At 53.8% G+C, this 22,341-nt stretch overlaps 8 protein-coding genes across 8 annotated transcripts; 7 read left to right on the plus strand and 1 right to left on the minus strand.

Moving 5' to 3' along the window:
- Positions 1–381: 381 nt before the first annotated feature.
- Positions 382–2,453, plus strand: J4E78_009992 (uncharacterized protein; the record flags this gene model as incomplete). Its single annotated transcript, XM_049370575.1, has 3 exons — positions 382–448; positions 501–671; positions 721–2,453. The coding sequence occupies 3 exons, from the start codon at positions 382–384 to the stop codon at positions 2,451–2,453; spliced, it is 1,971 nt and encodes a 656-aa protein (XP_049217746.1).
- A 2,751-nt stretch (positions 2,454–5,204) lies between these two features.
- J4E78_009993 (uncharacterized protein) lies at positions 5,205–7,276 on the plus strand (the record flags this gene model as incomplete). Its single annotated transcript, XM_049370576.1, has 5 exons — positions 5,205–5,461; positions 5,514–5,712; positions 5,761–5,962; positions 6,055–6,384; positions 6,435–7,276. The coding sequence occupies 5 exons, from the start codon at positions 5,205–5,207 to the stop codon at positions 7,274–7,276; spliced, it is 1,830 nt and encodes a 609-aa protein (XP_049217747.1).
- Positions 7,277–8,205: 929 nt separating this feature from the next.
- J4E78_009994 (uncharacterized protein) lies at positions 8,206–9,237 on the plus strand (the record flags this gene model as incomplete). The annotated part of the gene is made up of 3 exons (XM_049370577.1): positions 8,206–8,208; positions 8,411–9,043; positions 9,109–9,237. 3 exons carry the CDS (start codon positions 8,206–8,208, stop codon positions 9,235–9,237), a joined length of 765 nt encoding a protein of 254 aa, XP_049217748.1.
- A 1,186-nt stretch (positions 9,238–10,423) lies between these two features.
- On the plus strand, positions 10,424–11,423 carry J4E78_009995 (uncharacterized protein; the record flags this gene model as incomplete). The annotated part of the gene is made up of 2 exons (XM_049370578.1): positions 10,424–10,518; positions 10,574–11,423. 2 exons carry the CDS (start codon positions 10,424–10,426, stop codon positions 11,421–11,423), a joined length of 945 nt encoding a protein of 314 aa, XP_049217749.1.
- Positions 11,424–11,527: 104 nt separating this feature from the next.
- On the minus strand, positions 11,528–13,588 carry J4E78_009996 (uncharacterized protein; the record flags this gene model as incomplete). The annotated part of the gene is made up of 1 exon (XM_049370579.1): positions 11,528–13,588. The coding sequence occupies one exon, from the start codon at positions 13,586–13,588 to the stop codon at positions 11,528–11,530; it is 2,061 nt and encodes a 686-aa protein (XP_049217750.1).
- A 1,372-nt stretch (positions 13,589–14,960) lies between these two features.
- Positions 14,961–15,736, plus strand: J4E78_009997 (uncharacterized protein; the record flags this gene model as incomplete). Its single annotated transcript, XM_049370580.1, has 3 exons — positions 14,961–14,968; positions 15,014–15,531; positions 15,591–15,736. The coding sequence occupies 3 exons, from the start codon at positions 14,961–14,963 to the stop codon at positions 15,734–15,736; spliced, it is 672 nt and encodes a 223-aa protein (XP_049217751.1).
- A 1,191-nt stretch (positions 15,737–16,927) lies between these two features.
- J4E78_009998 (uncharacterized protein) lies at positions 16,928–19,173 on the plus strand (the record flags this gene model as incomplete). Its single annotated transcript, XM_049370581.1, has 2 exons — positions 16,928–16,935; positions 17,064–19,173. The coding sequence occupies 2 exons, from the start codon at positions 16,928–16,930 to the stop codon at positions 19,171–19,173; spliced, it is 2,118 nt and encodes a 705-aa protein (XP_049217752.1).
- Positions 19,174–19,977: 804 nt separating this feature from the next.
- On the plus strand, positions 19,978–21,851 carry J4E78_009999 (uncharacterized protein; the record flags this gene model as incomplete). The annotated part of the gene is made up of 4 exons (XM_049370582.1): positions 19,978–20,328; positions 20,379–20,637; positions 20,691–21,118; positions 21,168–21,851. 4 exons carry the CDS (start codon positions 19,978–19,980, stop codon positions 21,849–21,851), a joined length of 1,722 nt encoding a protein of 573 aa, XP_049217753.1.
- Between the last annotated feature and the right edge of the window lie 490 nt (positions 21,852–22,341).

Consider the following 22,341-nt stretch of genomic DNA (forward strand, 5'->3'; position numbering starts at 1 on the left):
AACTGGGTATCACGTAGAATCAAGAAAACGTTATAGGTGCGCTGGGCTTGGAGAGAGGAAGATGTTCGGGTTGAAAGCTAGACAGCAAGATGAAGATGTTGTGCTTTGCCCTTCCAGAAAATTCCATGTCCGTGCACTTACCTCGGAACAGCCTGCGGAACGTTTGGCATCTCGCGCATTACCAGAACAAGTAACCTCACCTTCGTCCCTTGCTAGGTGCATTCTTTTCGCATTGCATCGGCGTCGACAGTGCTTCTTATGTGGAGAAACAATGTCCGACGATGCGGGCATTGTTACCATACTGCGAGACGGAGCCATGTAGCTGGGCTATTCCGACGCGCGCAGTCTACGAGTGCTCTGCCAATTGGCAACGATGAGTTCATGTCGGCTATGCGAGATGGTGTATTTGTGAAAGAGAAGGGCGATGATGTAGGCAAGAACCTTTTGGGTAAGTCGCAGTCGTATTCGCTGCAAGAATGCGCGACTGATGTACGACACAGGCATTGCCATCAGTGGGGGTGTCGATTCAATGGCACTCGCTGCGCTATACGCACACTCTCGACTAGAAGACCCCAAATTGCCTATCCCCCATGGCTTCATTGTAGACCACAAAGTGAGACCGGAGAGTACAGAGGAAGCGAAATGGGTGTCGCAGCAACTACATACGAAGCGTGAGAATCTATGATACTTATCTGGCGGTCAAGTACTAACATTGTCAAGTTGGTATACCAATCACCATTCTTCCCCTTACATGGCCCGATGCCTTCGATCCCAACGACTCCAAGCGATTCGAGACGGAGGCGCGTACGCTCCGCTACCAAGCGCTAGGTCTAGCATGCAGAAACATGAAGATTACACGCCTCATGCTTGCACATCATGCGGACGATCAGGCCGAAACTGTCATGATGAGGCTAGCGAACAATAGGCTGCGCTCCGGGCTTCAGGCAATGCAGCGCAGAGAGTGGATACCAGAGTGCGAGGGTCTCCATGGGGTGTACCACAGCGGAAAGCACCAGAAGCCAGATCGCACCGGGCTTATACCGTTCAAGGTCGAACAAGGAGGTGTGCAGATCCTGCGGCCTCTGTTGACGTTTGAGAAGACCAGACTGATTGCGACGTGCGAAGAGAAGGGTGTAGCTTGGGCAGAAGACAAAACGAACCAGATCAAGACGCTTACGTCGCGCAACGCTATACGCCATATATATCAGAACCACGAACTTCCAGAGGCCTTGAGTGTCAAGTCGCTGGTCAATGTCTCGCAGCATATGCAAGAGCGCATCAAGTGGCACAGAGATCTCGCGGACAAACTCTTCGATAAATGCCCCATCAAACTCGACATACAGACAGGCTGTCTTATCGTCCGATTTCCCCCTTTCTCCGACCTCCTACCCTACCCGATAAACACCAAAGCCGACAAGATCAAAGCGAAGAACACGGCATATTGCCTGCTTGAGCGCGTGGCAGGACTAGTCACACCCGCCACGAAAGCACCTCTCGGTGAACTCGCCGCATCCGCCTATCGCATCTATCCCGAACTCGAGGAGCTCGAAGAAAACGTGGTACCGGGTGAAGCGCTCCGAAAGAAGAACTTTTGCGTCTACAACGTGTGGTGGCGTTTCTGGGACAAGCCCTCGCCGTTTAACAAGCCCGAGCACCAAGAAGAAGGCATCAACCCAGACCTGACCCACCCGCGAGAATGGCTGCTTACCCGGCAACCGCTTGAAACGCTGGAAAGAGCAAATCCTGAATTGAACATCGTCTACCCGCCAAAAAGAAGTCTGGGTAAACCATCGCAGAGAGAATTGTGGCGACTCTTCGATGGCCGCTACTGGATCTCTTTAACCAATCGACTTACGTACGACAACATCGTGCTGCGTATCTTTAGCAAAGACGATTACTTACCCACTGCCCATGAGATCAAGAATCGAATGCTTGAACCTGCAGAAAATAGTCCCTATCGCTTCATCACGGCTGCTTTCGATCTGCTCAAACCAGCCGATCTGCGCTTCACACTACCCGCCGTATTCCGGATAGACCGCAAGACAGGCGAGCAAACATTGCTGGGGTTCCCGACTATCGACTTACGGCCCCATGGCTTTGGACCACCGGCAAGTGAGTGCGGCTGGGAAGTTGCTTACAAAAAGATTGATTTCGGGTCCCGGTCTACGTATGATATCATTATGCCTGGGAAGTCGAGGAAGGATATCTATGATGAGGCGATGAAGGGCAGACCGGCGGAAAAGAAACGCATTATCAAGCCAAAGGAGGTGTTAAGGAAGGAGCGGAAGATGAGAAACGTCTTGAGGAACAGGCAGGAGCGTACAGAGGCGAGAATCAAAGGTTCCACGGGATATGACCATGCGGCACATGTTGGTGGGAGAGAGAGCAAAAGACAATGGAGCGCTGCTTTTCAGGACGTGGAGAGCAGTATGCAAGCAGACGGAAGAAAGTGAAGAGAGAGAAAAAATGTGCACACAGAGGGAACAGGCGGCCTGTATGCTATGTCATTAGCAATTGATACCCCACAACTATCCGATAGAATATATCACAGCCATGCGGTGGCAAGTGCTCTAGTTGTGGTAAGAAGGGACCCGCGAGGCTGAGGCGATGACGTTGTGGGAACAGACACGGAAAGTGCATCCAACCAAATGAGGAAGGCAGATGTCGAGGTAGCCGTCTCCACCAACGCGCATCGCCTCCTTCCCCGCCCTGCAGCGGCAGTCGAGCGCCATTGCTTTGAGCTTATTTCAACCGCTATCATCGTGTGTATGTATTGCATGCGAGGTTGGTGTTGGTCCTGTACTGTTGTTTCGCACGGTGCATGGTTGGTTTAGATCGGGTGTTGGATGTGATGCATTGGTAGTGAAGATAGTTGGATGACCTCCCGCGGAGTGTTCTGTTGGCTCAATCACGGCGTGCGGGGAACATTGGCAGGACTATGTGGCGCTGCTGAGACTATTTGTACTTTGTACGCCATGTAGCTGACATGTGGTGTGAGATTTGAGAGAACCACACCTCAACAAGTATCGCATGGCTTGCTCGTGGTAGCCGTAGTTCTACACGCTATCGACGTTGACTCGTGCGGTGGAGCCCGGCCGGGAGTCTTCGAATAGCCAACTCGCTCCGCGCTCCAGAAGAAGCCACGAAGCGAGAGTAGTCAGGGACGCGAGATCCACAGTTCATCGATGGGGCAAGGGCGACGATAAATTGTCAACAACAGGGCTATCAGCGGCTCAGAGATTCGATCAGAGATACGATGATGGTGGCTTGTCAGATGTTGATTAACGTGTGGAGTGTAAATATGGCAAAGTTCTGGATGGCATTTAGCGTTTCAAAGGCATGAAACGGCGCGCAACATGACTTGGTGCACAAGGTTGCGAACAACCCAGGCACAAGGCCGCACGGGAACCCGTCAGCCTCTTGTCGCCAAATTTGCTGCACCCGAGTGCCTGTGGCGGTGAGCGAGACGCGGATTGGGTACGGTCATAATTACTGTCAGGGAGATCGTCTGCGGAGTTTTATCGAGTGCTCTGTGCGTACCGCGATGTTGGGCTACCACCGCTGAGATGACAGGAGGCATGTAGATCAAGCGGAATTTCTTTTGTGCGTCTCAGGTCTGGCAGCAACAATGATGTGAATCGAGGTGATGGGGCAGCTGCAGAATGGGCGACTATTATTTGATACGTAACGGAGAGTTTTTGAAGTGCAAGCTGTGGCAGGCTAGTCCATGGTGCTGCCCATGGTAGACGCCCCTTTCACGTGAGGTGAAGATTGAGCCGGCATGGCCCTAGTCACACTGGCCAGGTGTTTTCGGCTGATCTGAGATGAAGGCGACCATTCTTGAGAGTCAGTCCGGGTTTAGCAATTTTCACTTCACCCGTTGCTGTGGCAAGGCGGTGTCCAATGTGGATGATCTATGCCAGGACTGGTCTGTTCAGGAGTGCAGGTGTTGACCGCGCCAGATAGTAGATGCAGATGCCAGAACCAGAATTCTAACACCAGCCTCGACGGAGTCGGATTGGCAAGAAAAGAAAGTCAAGCGTGCGTGAACGCCATCAAGACTAAGATGGCGGCACGTAGTCTTTTCGGCGCAAAGGTTAGCAATTTGGGCGCCAGGGTCTTGACGCCTTTTGTAAACGGGGATCACGCTTGGAGGGCGGTGGCGTGCCGCGATTCGTTACGTGCAGGCGCTAGAAGTGTCTAGCCTTGAATGCTCAGACAGGCTTGGCATGGCGCGAGAGTGCGAGTTGTGCAGAGTTCGCGACGGCGCAACCAAGACGGCGGAGGCGTGGCACAGAGGTGCGCGGTGTTGATGGACGTGTTCACTGCAGCGGCCAGCCGTAGAGCCGTCTTTTGAGTGTGTGAGACTCGAGGGCGCTCGGGTGATGATGTGCATGGAGTGGGTTGGATGCAAGATACCGATGTCGATCACGGTTATACTCAGTGGTGCTCACCTGGGCACTACTACTGTGCCCGGAGTACTGATGGTGCGAAGGCTGTATACTGGTGGATGTACAGCGGACACCTAGTGAAGATGGGTGTCGATGACAAAGACGAGGCGCTATCGTGTTTGGAGCCGTCATCAGTCTCGTGAGCCCGCAAAGATAGCAACCTCTGCCAGACATACATGGCCGATCGTGGGCAAGTGTGAAGAGGGGCAGCTGGATCATGCGACCACGCCCAAGGGTCAGTCGACCTCTCTGCTTATCAGACGCGTGGGCGCCAACGTGGAGTCCGCCAGATGCCGGATCACGCACAGTAGATGCAACTCTGGCTTCGATAGCAAAGGTTGATGCCGGCATGCACAGCGGGCGTTTCAGAGGTCAGAGTGCATAACGTTGGTGAATGGTGCTATTCGGGCGGGCTAGCAGCTGGCGGGTCCGTCCAAGAGGACGTGCAGCCGCGAAAGCCAATTTCGTTGGTGGCATCCCTGCACCTGAACCCCTACCTAGCAACAGCCCTCACCTTAAAGTTCTCCCCTTCCTTGGGCGTCTGAGATTTTCTATCCTTCTTCCTCCTCACCGCCCTTCGCATCCTTAACAAGGTCGTGCCTGCTTGTCTGCCGCTGCACTTTGCGAGCGTCGTACTTTCCCTTTCCGTACATCTTGTAATACCCAAACCCGAGCTTGCCTCACAACACTCCTCTTTTCGCACCCACAAACCCCACACACGCACGCTCTCCCAAACAAACTGCACCACACACCATGTCTGCCCCCGTCGACGCCCCCAAGCCCGTCGAGCACCCCGAGGTTGGAACTGTCGGCACCGTTGAGCCTGCGCCGGCGCCCGTTGTCACCAGCGAGCCTGTTGTCGCCGCGCCCGTAGAGGAGGCGCCCAAGACGGAGGATGTCCCCAAGACCGAGGGCGAGGCCGCAGCGCCCGTAGAGGAGGCCAAGGAGGAGAAGGTCGTCGAGCCCATCTACAGCGGTGCGCTCGGCTATAAGGCGCCTGGCCTGAAGAAGTGAGTGCAGCCACATTTGACGACTTCCCGACCGTTTCCTAACAACTTCCAGCGCCTTCCGCTTCGCCAAGAAGTACTTCTGGTTCGGCGAGGAGCCAGTTGCTGCCGACAACCTGAGGGAGTACCTCCGCGGCGAGAAGCCCGAGGTTGCCCACCCTGTTGTCGCCTGGTCCAGCCAGACCGGAAAGGGCCTCCTTTTCTTCGTCAAGCACGCCGACCAGAAGGAGCACCCCGCCGGTGTCCTCAACCTGGTATGTTGAGTTCTCATCAGTTCAAAAAACACAGTCTAACACCACCAGGCCTATGCTACCGACCTCGCCAAGGACGGCGCCGTCGCTTTCGCGTTCAAGATCTCCGGCCACAAGCACACCTTCGAGGCCACCACCGCCGCCGAGCGTGACGGATGGTTCGTCGCCGTTGAGAAGGCCATCACCGAGGCCAAGGCGTCCAAGGACACCATCGAGTCGAGCGAGGGCTACAAGGAGAACAAGGAGAAGATTGGTACGTTTCTCCAAATCATCCACGTCGCGTCGCGTCGCGATGGCACTAGTGGGCGATCTGTCTGTGTGGTGCAGTAGGCTAACATCCCGCAGGTAAGCCCACCGCGCTAGCGGGAGCTACATCCTCCGCCCCCAAGAAGAGCATGGACGCGACCCCCAAGCTCGCCGAGGGTGAGACCGCCGCTGCTGGCGAGCCCGTCGCTGCCCGCACTGGATCTTCTTCCAGCTCCTCTTCCGACGAGGAGAAGCGCAAGAAGGCTGCTAAGAGCAAGTCCCGCTCCGTCTCCCGCGGCAAGCGTGCCAGCCTCTTCGGCGGCCTGCTCGGAAAGAAGGACAAGGAGCCCAAGGAGGAGACCGATGCTGCTAAGACTGAGCCTGAGGTCAAGAAGGAGGAGCCCGCCGTTGTTCCTCACCTCGACGAGAGTAAGCTCATCCGCTCCATACTTGCATTATCTCTTACTAACATCTTCCAGTCCCCGCCACTGCTCCTGTCAACGCCAACGACGTCGTGAAGCCCGCTGAGGAGACCACCGCCGAGCCCGTCGTCCCTGTTGTCGCTGCTCCCGCTGAGGAGGTCAAGGTCGATGAGACCGCTGCTCCCGCCACTGCTGAGAAGCCCAAGCCCCAGAAGCGTGGTTCCATCTTCGGATCCTTCGTTGAGAAGCTGAAGTCTCCCACCACCGAGAAGAAGGAGCACGAGGCTGGTCTTGCCTCCACCCCCGTCAAGGAGAACGAGACCGCCGCTGAGGCCAAGCCCCTCGAGGAGGCCCAGGTTGGCGCACCTGTCGTTGCTGAGCCCGTTGTCGTTGCCACCGAGCCAGCTAAGACCGAGGAGGCCAAGGTCTCTACTCCTTCCAAGGAGAAGGACCACTTCAAGTTCGGAAAGTTCTTCGGCTCCAAGGACCGTGCCAAGTCGCCTGCTCGTGAGCCCAAGGTCGACGCAGCTGCTCCTCAGATCGCCGACACCAACGCGCCAGCCACCGCTGAGCCCGTCCAGGCCGTCGAGCCTGCCCCCATTGCTGAGACCAAGGTTGAGCCCACCGCAGAGACCGAGGCTCCCAAGCAAGACAAGCGCAAGTCGTTCTTCGGCAACCTCGGCCGCTCGCTCTCCAAGGCGACCGGTAACAAGGCACCCAAGGACAAGAAGGACGCCGCCAGCCCTGCTCCCGTCGCCGAGGAGGAGGCCGTTGCCGCCCCCGCCGTTGAGGAGAAGAAGGAAGAGACCACCGCCCCTGTCGTAGCCGACATCCCCGCTGAGAACAGTGTGGGCGATGCTTCGAAAAGCGCCAACCCGACTGTCGCTACAACTGCGTAAGGTTTGGTGGGAAGATGTCAGCCTTTGCAACGACAGCCACGACGGAATGACGGAAAAGCAAAGACTTCGTAAATCCCTTGTTTGACCGCCGGCCACTGATACCCCCAAAATCTGCTTTGGATCTTGAACCCGGATTCAGGCGTCACATTTGGATCAAGCTTCTTCACATATCCCCTCTCATATTTGATTTCTCCTTGCATCTGGACCAACTCATTGTCACTCTCTCTTGGTGGATCGCGACGGACTCTTTGTTTAGACTGATACCACTGTAACTGTTTCTCTCGTTTTGATACCACTGGCGGATCTCGGACGCATTTGTTTTATCGCGCAATACCCCGGATACCCTCTGCGTACTGCCTTGTTAGAAGGAGTACACAAGCGGCCACTAGGGCACATATCGACGTAATAATCTCTAATAAACTGTCGTTTGCTCTTACTTGAAGTGTTAGCCATGTGTACTGTGATGTCTTGACTCAATGATAGCGATGGTTGCCGCGGACGAGTATGCCGCGTGGATCGACCAAGTTGCATGACGCTCACTCACAACGGTCGTGTGCTGCCCGGATGGGTGTGAACTAGACACCAACCTGCAATAGACCGGCCCAGCCCTGGTGTGCGCATGAAGACATGTGGCAAGGCTTGGGCAAGATTGTCGCATCATGAGCACGGCAAGAGCGGAAGGCGCACTGGGGGAACCATACAGCGCAGGTTGACTGCGCCTTCCTTGGTGCTATCGATTGATACTTCCATGTCTGGACCCGGCAGCCTCGTCTCTACCCAACACAGCTCGCCCTTATTCTCTTTCTAAGGAACACCATGCCCATGCCATCATCTTTCACTTGCGTTCACATTCATACCCCGCTCGTATTGCCGCTGCATTCCTACCTTCGCTCTGTGCATCGCTAGGCCATACATGTCATCACGTCACCATGGTAGGTGGATGCCGATCGCGTGTCTCAGCGCAAGTACCAGCAGTTCGCATGCTCTAACACACACCATTAGGGTTGTTGCGCCTCCCGCACGAGTGACAACACTCCGCCTGCTGTCCTCGCGCATTCGTCGTCGCGTAACATCACAGCGCCGTCGACGCGACCCAGCTCTATCCCCTCACCACGCGCCTCACATGCTTCGCAGGGCAATGCGCACCCACCGACGAGTCGCCCAGATGCCGACAACCGCCCCAACACGCCTCTCAAGCCCATACCTCCGACCCAGCGCTCGCGCCTGCCTAACACGCTCGCTTCACCCACTGCTAAGAGCAGCAGCCGCGTCCAACCTCTGACAGATTCTACGCATTCGACATGGACCCGATCGCGGTTAGAGAAGGAGCGCGAAGACTGGTGGGACACACAGGTCACGGGTTCAGAGCAGATATGGGGCGCCATACGTCTTGTAGCGCAGCATCTACAGGCTGGCCAGTTGCAAGAGGCGCAGACGATGCTCGATGTCAGTGACTGCACCTGCCCAACGGGCCTGCTTTGGCGAGGCGTTTACGATGCGACTGGCGTCCAATACAAAGTCCCCGAGTGGGTGGTAGTAGAGCCAGAGGGCCTAGCAGAAGACGATGGTATGGACGACAAAGACTTGGCTGGAGATGCGAGCGCCAGTGCTGTGCAGGAGACGGTTGAAGATACCCTCGCCGACGACTCCGGCAGCCTTATACGTGTGAAAGTAAGGACGAGCCACGACCAGCGGGACCATAACGTCGTCATGCGGATGAGAGACTCGGTCGCGACCATAATTGAGAAGCTGAAAAAGCAAGCAAAGGTATGTCGGACTTCATTGTCCCCATGCCTCTTCTTCACTACATGTACATTGCTAACTACATGTAGCTCGATCCCTCCCTCGTAATTCGTCTCGCATACGGCGGACGTATATATGAGCCCAACGACGTACTCGAAGCCAACGCACGCTGGAACTTTGCTAATAACTACATCCTCACCGCTCTCGTCTTCCAGTAAACATCTCATCCTTTGCACATCCGCATACCGCACTCCCACCATGTTCTACGGGTCCACGTTTGAATATGCGGGTCACATGGCTCACAACGATTACTAGGTCTCCAACCGAGTATCTCGACTTCCTGTTTGAGTCAGTTATCAAAACGTTGGACGAAATGGGCATACCGGACCCGAACAAACCTTCCTTGGAAGAGGAGCCGAACGAACCTACTTCGGAAGATGACTCTGACGGTAGCGAGACTGATCCTCTTCTTCCTCGATCACGTTCGTCGGATAATAGCAGCGATGACGGAACGTCTGAGGGTTGTGTCGCGTTTTTGTATGGGTTGTTTCGCTCTTACTGGAACTTTCAGCGGTGGAACTACTCTTCGCTTCAATAGTTCATTTGGTGGCTTGTTTGATACCCCTCTCTTCCATGTATTTTCGTTCATGCTGGCGGTAGGCACCGCGACCTTTGCTTGTTCCCAGCATCATTTTCCATGCTTCGGCGTATCGCTATTGCGAGATTGTAATCCTTTGGACAATAGAAGTCTGACTAGTGCTTGAAGTTCTTTTCAATACAAATATGCTGTATTCATTGACTTTATTCTCTTGACGATTCAGGTTGACAGGAGCTATGAGCGAAGCCGTGTTGAAGTTGTACAACGTTAATTGTGGAGTCCGCGCGGCTTGATAGCGACCTACCAGTAATTCTTCCCGTACATGTCACGATCCAAAGTTATGTCTGATAACGAAGATTCATTTATCGTCGTTTCCACGCGAAGCTTTGTGGGTATCTCCGAGTGATGCTTAACCCCGAATCAAATGTCATCACATCCAAATAACAAAGTGATGATCAACACCATCCCAAGAAGTGGTCAAGCGTGTCCTCCGCTTCTAGCCTTCCCGAGGTCAAACGTTCGTTATCTGCCGTCTAGCTTCCCGCATCCTCCATCGACACCATGATGGTTGTGGTGAACCCTGTGACATCATCGTTTTTCAACCTCGGAAGCTCATCGCCCGCCATGACGATGCCCTACCCTCTTTTTGAGTACCATAAAGACTCACTAAGAGCGAACCAGATACTCCAATTCAAAGCACACATAAAGCCAACATGTTCGCCTCATCTGCTTCGCGTTCTTTACGCACAACGTCCACAGACCGACTTTCACAAATAACCAGACAAGTCCTCCCGCAACAAATCAGAATGGCGCACAACGGCACAACCCACACGCTCAACACGGGCGCCAAGATTCCTGCCATTGGCTTTGGAACTTGGCAGGACAAGGAAGCCCAGGAACCGTAAGCTTTTGTCTTGTCGTTAAGAAGCGTGTTGTTTTACTGATTCGAAAAACAGCGCTGTCACCATGGCCCTAAAGGCCGGCTATCGCCACATCGACACAGCACGCATCTACGGCACCGAGCCCGCAGTCGGCAACGCCATCAAAAAGTCCGGCGTCCCCCGTTCCGAGCTCTTCATCACCAGCAAGCTCTGGAATAACTCGCACCACCCCGACGATGTAGAAGCCGCACTCGATGCATCCCTCAAGGACCTCGGGACCGACTACCTCGACCTCTATCTCATGCACTGGCCCTCGCCCTTCGCCCGGGGCTCAGAAATGTTCCCCAAAGACTCCGCCGGCAAAGTCAAAGTGGGCGACAGCGACTACGTCGACACCTACAAAGCCATGGAGAAATGCTTCAAAAGCGGCAAAGCCCGCGCGATCGGCGTGTCGAACTTCAGTAAAGCGGAGTTGGAGCGCTTGGTCAAGGAAACGTCTGTTGTGCCTGCCGCTCACCAGATCGAATGCCACCCTTACCTCCAGCAAAACGACTTCACGGAGTTCCACAAGCAACAGGGTATTCATGTGACGCAGTACTCGCCGTTTGGCAACCAGAACGAGATCTACGATTCTGGGAAGAACATGAACAAGCTCATGGATGACCCTGTGCTTGTGGAGATTGGCAAGAAGCATGGCAAGACTGGTGCGCAAGTCGCGCTGGCGTGGGGAATCGCCAAGGGCCATTCCGTTATTCCCAAGAGCAAGACTGAGTCGAGGATCAAGGCCAATCTGGAGGGTGACTTTGCCCTGCCCAAGGAGGATGTAGAAAAGATTACTGGCATTGATAAGAAGATGCGGTTTAACGATCCGTCGGGTAACTTTGGATGGAACTTTTACACGGATTTGGATGGTAAGAAGAAATGAGGGAGCAAGTAGTGTATCACAACGCTGTTGAAGCAGCCGACTCAAAATGAAATCTACATGTATTATATGAAGAGGATCAAGAACTCCCGACGCACACCCATTCCCTAACTATAACTTCCCGCAGCCCAACTCTTCCGACTCTCCCTGCGATCCTCACCCTCAAAGAAAATAGCAACCTTATTCGGCTCCCCTTTCTCCCCTTCATGGTAATCATACTTGATTTTCTTGAACCGCAGCGCCCTCGCTGCCTTAATCTCATCCCCACTCATAACCATCGCCGCATCGCCACCAATACGACTAACAACGGGGTTCAACAGCATGGCCATACTAAAAAAGCTCTCGTCGCGGACAATCGTGCGGTTGGCGAAGAGGCCTAAGAGGCAGAGAGCGAGAAATTGGATGAAGCAGATGCCGCCTAGGATGCTGAAAACGTAGGACCAGTCTACGTCGAGTTGCTGGCCTTGCGATGGGACGACGGTTTGGTGCGTGACGTTGTAGCGAATGCCATGGTCATCGAAGGCAGCGACAGCGCCGATGGTAAAGCGCATGAGGAGGTCTTCGACTTCATTTTTTGCGATGTTGTGTGCGGGCGACCATTTGGTGCCTTGACTGTAGGACCGGGTTTGGCGATCGAACCAACCGTTCCATGGTATACCTGTCCAGCCCATGGCACCAGCAGCTGTACGAGCGAAGATATCGGAGCCCCAGACTGCCCTGAAGTCGGCGGGGTCGCGGGGATCGATGTCGTTGGGGGCGTTAATCGCGGTTACGTTACCGAGTGTGTTGTTGCAGAGGAAGAGGGAGGCGGCGGTCACGCGCGCGTGCTTTTTGTTGTCCGACTCGGGGAGTTGCATGACGGTGAAGTTCGTACATCTTGGCCCGCAGTTTTCGGGAACAGAGGCCATCCAGGTTACGGAGCCGCCGGCTTGTTCAGTGACTTCCCACTTAACGTAGTCATCGTCGCCTTGGTGTCGAGCCATGATGTAGAGGGATTCGTCGGGTACGTCGTGCACTTTGCCGTCCTTGACTTCGAGTTGTTCGCATGATGCGTGGGCTGTGATGTTGCGGGAGCTGGCGAGGTAGTTGACCCATTGGTGGGCTGGGTCGCGGTTGAAGAAGCGGTAGTGCCATGCGCCGTTGCCGCGGTAGATGGGTGTGCCTGGTATGCCGGATAGATCGGTAATCATGTCGTCCATATTGTCGGTAAGATTGAATTCGGGGTATGCCATGGCTTCCATGCCGTACATCCACGCCGCTTCCAGCGAAGTCTCGTTGATGAGACTGATTTCGGGGTCGATCTCGCGCGGCGGGTTGTCGACGTACCAATCGTTCAGATCGGCTACAGTGACATTCCCGTATGACAAGAGTGGTATCTCCGAGTTCTCCATCGGCCAGAACAGACTCAGCAGTGCCACTAGGATCTGAGAGCCGATATTGAGAACCAGCCATGCCAGACACGCTAGCCACATCCACTTCGTCTCATCGTCTCTAACATCCTTGAACATTCGGAATTTGCGCAGCCATTTCTGACGCCGGAAGCCAGGTGACGACAGGATCATCAGTTTCGTAACCTTGGCAAGCGAACTCAGGTGTAGGATCAGGTCGAATACTTCTAGACTAACGTAATGTCTAGTGAGAAATGACCATCTGAACACTGATGCATAGTGCTTTAACGAGGCCAAGATGTTCAAACCCAGACACAGCGAGAGACCGAGAGTAAGCGAGTTGAAGATTCGGATATCGATCTTGGAGAGAACGACGGGGCGGCGCCATCCTTCCCAACATTTGAGTGTAACACACATCACTGCGCTGAAGAACAGCGTTACGAGGAGTTTCATCGCACCTGTCTTGAGGAGTGTCTTCCGTGCCTCTCTTTGGTCGAATCGCTTGACGTGGTGGTGGTGTTTGTGGTGATGAGTCCCGTCTTCAACATCGAAGGTGGAGCTGGGGCTGCCTACGCTGGCGTAGAATCCGCCCTTGGACTCTATGATCTCTGGAGACTGGACCATGGATGGTGTGTGCATTGGTGAGTTGGATGGCGAGTATGATGCGTCGTCGACATGCTGCATCGCTACATCACCACTGTCGTAGCTGAGTGGTTCGGCGGAGCTGATCAATGGCGCATTGTCGGAGTGCCCCCCACTGACTGTGCGGTTGCGATCCATGGTTCTTGTTCTTTTGTCTTCGTTCGACGGGGTGGTGTGTTTGTGCTCTGTCAAATCTACAACTGTAGAGATGACTTTGCGTGGCTTGGAACCTCGTGTGCCGTCAGACGGCAGGCTGCAGGTGTCTTGGGCGAAGATAGCAAACTAGGTAGCGAGCGAGCGAGGCGTTACGCGCATTCTTTAGCGATGGCGAAAGTACCGACACTGTGGTTGCATTCCCCGGGTATACTGGTATGTGAAAGGGATTCCTCAGTAGTCCTGCAAGACTTGCCAGGTAAAGTAGTAAGAGTGATTATCTGAAGTGGAGAAAATGCAGAATCCTCTGGAGCGCACATGGCGCTCTTATCGCTGTCTCCCGGGCGGGTTTCCGCGCGACGACCATATTGGGGGCTGAAAGTTTGGGGGCCACAACAGCCGCATCTGCAAGCCTTTGGCGTTGCACAGCGTGGGCGAAGCAAGTCCAAAGTTGAGAACTGCCAGCGACAAAAGGACGATAACCAGTACTAAATTGTAATAATAGAAGCACAAAAAGTACTTCAACGACTTACCATGCGCCTATCGTGAAGCATGCGTTCGGAGAACTACATCAGCCCACCCCTCTTCATCCTTGGTAGGCTGGATTTTCCCAAACTGGAGGCTGAGTCTCACGCTAGACCAACGAGTGTAGCGATCGGTAGTCCTATTGTTAGCTAGATAGGCTGTTAAATGCAAGCGAAGTATCGAGGCGTTTCTAGTCCAGTAATATCTAAGTGGTTGCACGCCACGAAGAACAAGTATGGGGGGCCGGAACGCTCATTCGCCTAAGATGCAGCTGCGGGAGGGTAGAAGCGCAAGGCTCGGAGCTTGCAGTATGTCGCGAAATGCAGCTGACTTGGACCATGCAGTTGTGGAAGTTCTTCGAGGCCGGAGATAAGCTTAGGCCGATGTCAACGTTGTTGTGGTTGTTGCTGTTGTAAGCGTCGCGGAGTGAGTACCCACATAACCGGCCGCGGTTGCCAAACTGTCAGCTCTAACCTTTGCGGGCACCCACCAATCCTCGGAGTTGTAGGAGACATCTTGATGATCCTGTGCTACTCATATGACGTATCCGTCGTCGAAAGAGCAGGGGGATGGTTACTCTGACGATGATGCCCGCGCGCGAGAGCGACTGCCGATTAGCCTCAGGTATTCCCCACCCAACGCTAGATGACAAATGACTGTGGAGAAGGCACGAAGGGCGTCATGTCAACCAGTCTCAAAGCTTCATATTCTTCGCGTCTATCTCAATCCTGCTGTTGACTATCAATCATCGAGACCAAAACATTATGTCGTCGTCAAACGTCGTTCTATACGATCTGCCTAGCAGGAGTGGTTCCTCATGGTCATTGAACCCATGGAAGAGTGAGTTCATCCACACCACAAATGCTGTCTTAATCCTTCTGACAGGCGCGCAGCTCGCATGGTGCTGAATTACAAGAAGATCGACTACACGACCGAATGGGTAGAATACCCAGACCTGGCCCCCAAGTTCAAAGCCCTCGGCATCCCGCCCACCCCCAAGGACGCGCCAGGCTATTTCGCAGAGTACACCAGTCCCGCTATCAAGCATGCCAACGGCACCTATCAGATGGATTCTTGGCCCATTGCCTACGAACTTGAGAAGCAACACCCGACTCCGTCTTTGCATCTCGATGACCCCATCGTGGTGCAGGTCAGGGACCATATTGCCAAGATAGCTGGCCCATTGAGACCACTACTCATTCCTCAGGTACCAGTTGTGCTGCTGAACAAGCCGAGTGCGGACTACTTCAACGAGACGAGAGAGAAGATGTTCGGGAAGCCGCTCGAACAAGTAGAAAAGGATGCCAATGCAGACGAGTGTTGGGAGGCGGCTAAGGCACCGGCGAAGGAGGCGGGCGATCTACTGAGGAAGAACGGTGGGCCTTACTTCCTGGGTCAGACTGGTAAGTGACAATGCGCTGGCTGGATTATGTCGGCTTCATACATTCTAACTTGTGAGCAGTCTCATATGCCGACTTCATCCTTGTGTCGATGCTACACTTCGTCAAGTGCATAAGCGAGGACAAGTTCAAGAAGCTTCTGGCTCTTGACGACGCCTTCCCTGAGGTTTACGAGGCGTGTAGACAATGGCTGGAGAAGGACGACTAGTCCCTTCTCAGCAAGCGCCAGTGCCTAAACCGATCGATCAACATCGGGACTGCTCTTTCTGTTACCCAGGTATCGTGCGTTCAGATGAATAAGATTTCAGAATCAACCATTATGAAGTTTCCTGCACTGCATGCCATGCGCCACACTACCCCTCTCTTGCGCCCGCCAGACTGCTTGACCAATCTGACTGTGCAGCATTAGCGCGGCCACGCTTCCTGCCTTGCGCCCGATGGGCAGTGTTGCCTAGCAGCTAATAAGTTCAGCTTTGAAGTCATAATGCCGCCAGATCATACACGCACAACGTTAACGTCGCACCTCGACTCCTACTTTCTAGACTCTTGACAAGAGCTGTTCGGCGCGTTTTTTGGAACATCATCCTCTCCGGTCGGACAACGCTCGAGGTCGTTGCACTAATTCCAAACGTGCCTTCCATACCCAACATGAGCGCGACAGCTCCATCACCGAGGGTTGACATTGCGCATGAAACCTCGCACAGTTCCGATGACGGATTCGAAATAGTAGAGCACGACCTCGATGTTCTGAGCATCCCGGGATCGCAAGATGGCACCCCCGTACCGACTATAGCGGTGACAGAGGAAACCGAGCGCAACGGAGGAACGGACGAACCCAGGGAAAGCCGGCCTTGGTTATTGGATTATGATGAATTCCATAATGCGATAAAAGGCGGGGACTTAGATGGCGTGAAGAAGATGCTGGACGACGGTGCAAACGTCGAACGTGGAACAGACGAGGGAGAATCACCACTGATACTCGCAATATGGAAGCAACACATCGCCATCGTCACTCTATTGCTAGAAAGAGGCGCGGATGTGACCCGCCCGTTCGACGGCTTTCCTCCGGTCCATCACGCCGTCATGCAAAAAGATCGAGCACCCCAAATCATCCACCTTCTCCTGGACCATGGCGCCAGCTTGGAAGCTGTTGGGACAGGGGATGCTAACGCGTTACATTTCGCTGCATCGAACGGCATGATACATGGGGCTGACTTCCTGATCGGTAAGGGAGTAGAGGTCAGTAAGACCTGCGCGGATGAGAGGACGCCTTTGCTACTGGCTGCAAGGCATGGACATATGGCAATTGTCAAATTACTTCTCGCCAAAGGAGCAGATTTGCACGAAAGAAGTGAAAATGGTTGCACCGTCCTGATGTGGGCGGCGGAGTACGGACAGCATGAAGTCGTTCGTTACTTGTTGGAGGCAGGCGCGAGGGTGGACGACCGTAGTGTGGAGGGTCTCAGTAAGTTGATGTAGCTTTCGCGACTTGTTGAACAGCAACTGATATCAGCAGCCGCCTTATCACTCGCCAGCATGAATGGCCGATTGGAAGCCGTACAACTACTGATCGAGAGCGGTGCAGACATCGATGCACTCAGTCTGGATCCAGAATCCTTTACCCCGGCAATGTTTGCTGCATTACAAGGACATGCAGAAGTGCTACAGGTCCTGCTATCGCACGGAGCAGATTACAAACCAGATTTGGAAGTCGAATGGGCAGATGGTGACACGATCCTGGATATGACCATGACGAAAGGCCACCTTGCTACTACCAAGATCCTGTTAGAAGCCATTGGTGGACCCGAATACCCAAAGGATAGCGTCGCACTCCAACTGGCCACCGCGCAATCCAAGGTAGAACTGATCCCAGTGATGAAGGCCATTTCTATCATGTACCATCAGATCTCCCATTCCTTCGACGGTCAAAATTTGGGTTGGATCAAATGGATCTTGGATTCTGGCGGAGAGCTCGTCAAGTCAAAAGCCATTTGCAATATGCTGTATGCTGCACTAGCCGATAGGGACGTCGGTATAATTGCAGAGCTACTCAGACTAGGAGCCGATCCAAATATCATCGGGTTCATGGGCTACACACCACTCCACGTTGCAGTCGGCGGGCTGTTTTGCAACCTGGAACTGGTCGAAGTCCTTCTCAAAGCTGGTGCTGACCCGGCTAAGCTCTCGCAAAATCCCACCATAGCATCAAGGGTCACGCCACTACATCGTGCCATCTTGGGATTCGTAAACGGTTGCCCAGAGAAAATGGCTGTCGTCGATCTTCTGTTAGCGAGTGGTCGATGTAAGGGGATGAAAGGACCAGACGCTCAATCTAGTGCCTTTCAGAGTGTAGTAAGCGCGTTCGATGGTGGAAGTGCCGAGATTGCCAAAAGCCTAGCGTTCCGGATGCTGGATTCCATATCTGACGTGAACGACGACAAGGCTGACGATGGGTCTACGTTGTTGCACGTCGCTGTCCACTACAACCAGAAGGAGCTCATCGATGCATTGAGACGCAAAGGCGCCGACATCAACGCGAAGAACAGCGACGGCATGTCACCTCTGCTCATTGCGTGCGGCATGAATGTGGAGCTGGTTAACTTTCTGGTTACACGCTGCGCAGACGTATGTGCTGTCAACAAGAAGGGGCAGGGAGCCTTGCAAATCGCCGCTGCGTGTGGGCAAGTCAAAGTGCTCAGGTTTCTCCTTGATCTGGATCTCGCCGATGAAGAGCCACTGAACATCAACGCTGTAGACGATGCAAGCTACACCCCGTTGATCGCAGCCATAGTGGAAGGTCATAAAGACGCAGCTGTTTTCTTACTGGGGAAAGGTGCCTCTGTCCGACCACGCACGACTGACAAAGGACGATTTGCCTTGCATTACGCAGCACAGGCCAGTATGAAACGTGTTGTGGACGTCATGTTAAAGTTTCTCTGCAAAGACATTATTAATATAGAAGATCATGGGGGATATACACCCCTAGCTCTTGCATGCATGGCAGATACCCCCACCGTCGTTCTCACCTTGCTCTCCTACGGCGCAGACCCAAACGTCATCTGCGGAAACACCGGCGACCGCCCTCTTCACATCGCGCTCAAACGACCCCTACACATGGATCGCTGTGCAGACAAGGAAAGCAGTCCATCACTGGACCTGCTCAAGCATGCAGACACCGATATCACAGCTCGCGATGGCAGCGGCCGTAAACCACTGCATCTCGCATCCCATTTTCACAATCTTGAGGCCACCAAAGTGCTCTTATCCAAAGGCGTCTCACCACACTCTGAAGACAACAAGGCCCGAACGCCACTGTGTCTGTGTTCAAACCCCTACATCGCACAAGCGCTCATCGACCACGGCGCGGATGTAAACCATAGTGACGAGAATGGATGGACGCCACTGCATTACGCTGTGTCGAGGTGTTGGGTCAAGGCTTTTGCGGTGCTGAGACAGGCAGGCGCTGATATGGATATGAGGACCCGAGATGATGGGCTGAGTGCCAAGGAGAGGTTGGACACGTTTGGTTCGTGGCAGGAATGGGTGAATACGGAAAGGGAATTGGTGTGTGATGATGCACAGAGGGAGAAGATTAGGGAATTTGACTTGAGGAGTGAGATGGGTATGAAAGTAGATAGGTACTGAGGTGACTACCAACGGCGTAAGTGCTCTGCTCTGCTTACTTGCTTCAATGGGCTCGTCACTCATTGTAATGCTCATCCATTTCTACTCTGATGCAATTTCGATGTTGCGCACTAGTGAGTGAGACATCACGTCTACGTCTCGGATTCCACGGGTTTTTCGATCGCACATGTCGACGAGTCATGAACAGTAGCGCGCACGACTCGCCCAATCCAGCCACGCGCAACCTCTTCACTCACGACGTCATCACACCGACATCCAGTCCAGAACATCACAACAAAACCTAAATGATAGATAAACATTTTTCACCCGGCACGTCATTCGCCCGTCCGCCAGCGCATTCCTCCCATCACAAATACACCACGCGTAGTCCATCCGCAGCATTCCGAGCGAATTAGGTAAAACGCCAGATCTCCTTCGCGTATGTGTGCGCGCGATCTGAGTGCCCTGGCGCCGATCTCAACGATGCGGCGCGTCATGGACTTTTCGATAGCCTCGCGCACAAATGCCATCACCAGTCCAGATCTTGTGTCAAGCTAAGCTTTTCGAGCCTCTATTCCTTGGCAGGTGTGACTACAAGGGGTGTTTTCGGCTTCCGTGGGTGCCCTTTGCGGCGCCTGGCGGACGGATAAGCTTCCTTAGGGTTTCTTAGATCGAGCTGGTGGGCGTGATGGAGACGATGATGTCACGGGTGTGTAGTGGACTTAAGCATTCGATGCCAGGGCTTCGGGGAGAGTAGTTGTGTCTTTTTCTATTCCAAGCCCACCTGCTCTGCTCTGTCCAACACATTTCCCGTGAGTGAGCATCATGTTTGATCTCATCCGCGACTCGGCTTTTGGCCACATCGTCCGTCTTGTGACGCGCAACAAATATCTCCAGTATCCCGAAGAGAAAGACCCCGAGATTTGGAAGAAGTATGTCAGTCATGAGAAGTCTGGGTATGCGGCCTACCATGGATCTACGCAGGCGCCGGAAAACAAGGACGAGATCGATGAACTTGCCCAGACGCATGGTGTGAGGAACCGGGAGGGACGCGATTCAGAGACTTCGTCGCGTACTGTTGGCAATGGTGTCAACGAGGCCAGTGGCTTGAGAGTCGATCCTGAGAAGGGCAAGGACCTTCATGTTATTGATTGGTACGGTCCGGATGATGCTCAGGTATGTTTGCTCCATGTTCACATCTTTGGATTGTACTGACGGCTCTATAGAATCCAAAGAATTGGTCGCGAGGAAAGAGGTACTTCGTCACCTTTGAGATTTGCTTTCTCACCTTCTCGGTATACATCGGTTCAGCCATTTACACACCTGGTCTCATGGGCGTGATGGCAGAGTTTGGCGTTGCTCAGGTCCCCGCGACCTTGGGACTGACGCTTTACGTTGCTGGATACGGTCTTGGTCCTCTCCTCTGGTCACCCATGAGCGAGATTCCGCAGATTGGCCGTCTCTGGGTTTACATTATTACCCTTCGTAAGTGCAGCCGTTCGTTCGCAACGAGACGATATGCTAACCGACGCCAATAGTCATCTTCGTCCTTCTCCAGATCCCCACTGCTCTCTCTGTCAACTTCGGCATGCTACTCGCTTTCCGATTCCTGACTGGATTCTTTGGTTCGCCAGCGCTCGCAACAGGAGGAGCCTCCATCGCCGACATGTACCGACCCAAGAAACAAGTGTACGGTCTCGCTGTCTGGGGAATTGGAGCCGTCTGCGGTCCTGTTCTCGGTCCTCTTGTGGGTGGCTTCGCCGTCATGGCTGAAGGTTGGAGATGGACCATGTGGGAGATCATGTGGCTCTCGGGCTTCTGCTGGGTCTTCCTGTTCTTCCTCCTACCGGAGACAAGCGCGCCCAACATCTTGCACCGCAGGACACGCAGGCTCAAGAAGCTGACTGGCGATGACCGTCTTACTTGCGAGCCGGATATCATGTCTGCTGAGATGTCAGGCAAGGACGTAAGTAATCCTTCTTCACAATATCCAATCACTGCTAACACTACCTCAGGTTCTCAACATGAGTCTTCTGAAGCCCATCACCCTCATGCTTAAGGAGCCCATTGTGTTCCTGTTGAACCTGTACATCGCACTCATCTACGGTCTACTCTACATCTGGTTCGAGTCGTTTCCTCTTGTATTCTCAGGACTTTACGGTTTCAACCTCGGCCTTGAGGGAGTGGCCTTCCTGGGTATCCTTGTTGGTACATTCATCGCTGTCATTGTGCTCTTCGCGTGGAACTACTACTACCTGGAGAAGCAGTTCGACGACGATGGCAACATCGCGCCAGAGAAGCGTCTTATCCCTGCCATGGTTGGCTGCTTCTTTGTGCCAATTTGTCTCTTCTGGTTCGGATGGACTTCGCGGTCGGATGTGCACTGGATTGTGCCCATCATCGGATCTGGATGTTTCGGTATCGCAGCCTTCACGCTCTTCCAGGCCGTGCTTCCTTACCTGTCGGATGCCTACCCCGACTCTGTGGCTAGTGTACTGGCAGGCAACGACTTGATGAGGTCGTCATTCGGTGCGGGATTCCCCCTGTTCGCCAATGCCATGTATCAGAAGTTGGGCATAAACTGGGCGAGTAGCTTGTTAGGCTTCCTGGGTATTGCCTTTATCCCGATTCCATTTGTGCTTTACAAGTGGGGCAAGCAAATCAGACAGAAGAGCAAGCTGGCCAGGAAGGATATCTAGGGGTGTGCAGTGCAATAGTCCTATAGGATGGACGATAATATTATTTGTTCAAACAACTTCGATGGAGATGAGTGATTTCCCAGATGTGTGGAACGCGTGGTTGACGTCATCATCGTACGCGCCGTGGTGATGCATATTCCTTTTGTGAGCAATGTCCATTGGCATGGGTGCGCCTGCGCAGGCTTGTGCTGCTCCGACGTAAGCAAATACGCATTGCTTTGTCGAGCAGTTTGGTGAAACAGCAGACGTTGATGCTGCGTCATACTCGACGCGATGCAGGTGGCCGATCCCAACGGCTATACATAATGCCGTGGTCATGTCGCGGAGTCTAGACACGTGCTAGGGGAACGCGGTAATGGAAACATCGCGAGTTTAAAATGACCTAGGCGCCGAATGGACCCTGATGGCCGAAGCTGGAAGCATCGATCTCCCGGGAACGACAGCCGATTTGGGTATGCAGCGAGATTGGTGGTGAGGTCGCTGGGGTAGC

Source organism: Alternaria triticimaculans (genome assembly GCF_023758025.1).
Source record: "Alternaria triticimaculans strain BMP 0046 chromosome Unknown scaffold_25, whole genome shotgun sequence".
Lineage (NCBI taxonomy): Eukaryota > Fungi > Ascomycota > Dothideomycetes > Pleosporales > Pleosporaceae > Alternaria > Alternaria triticimaculans.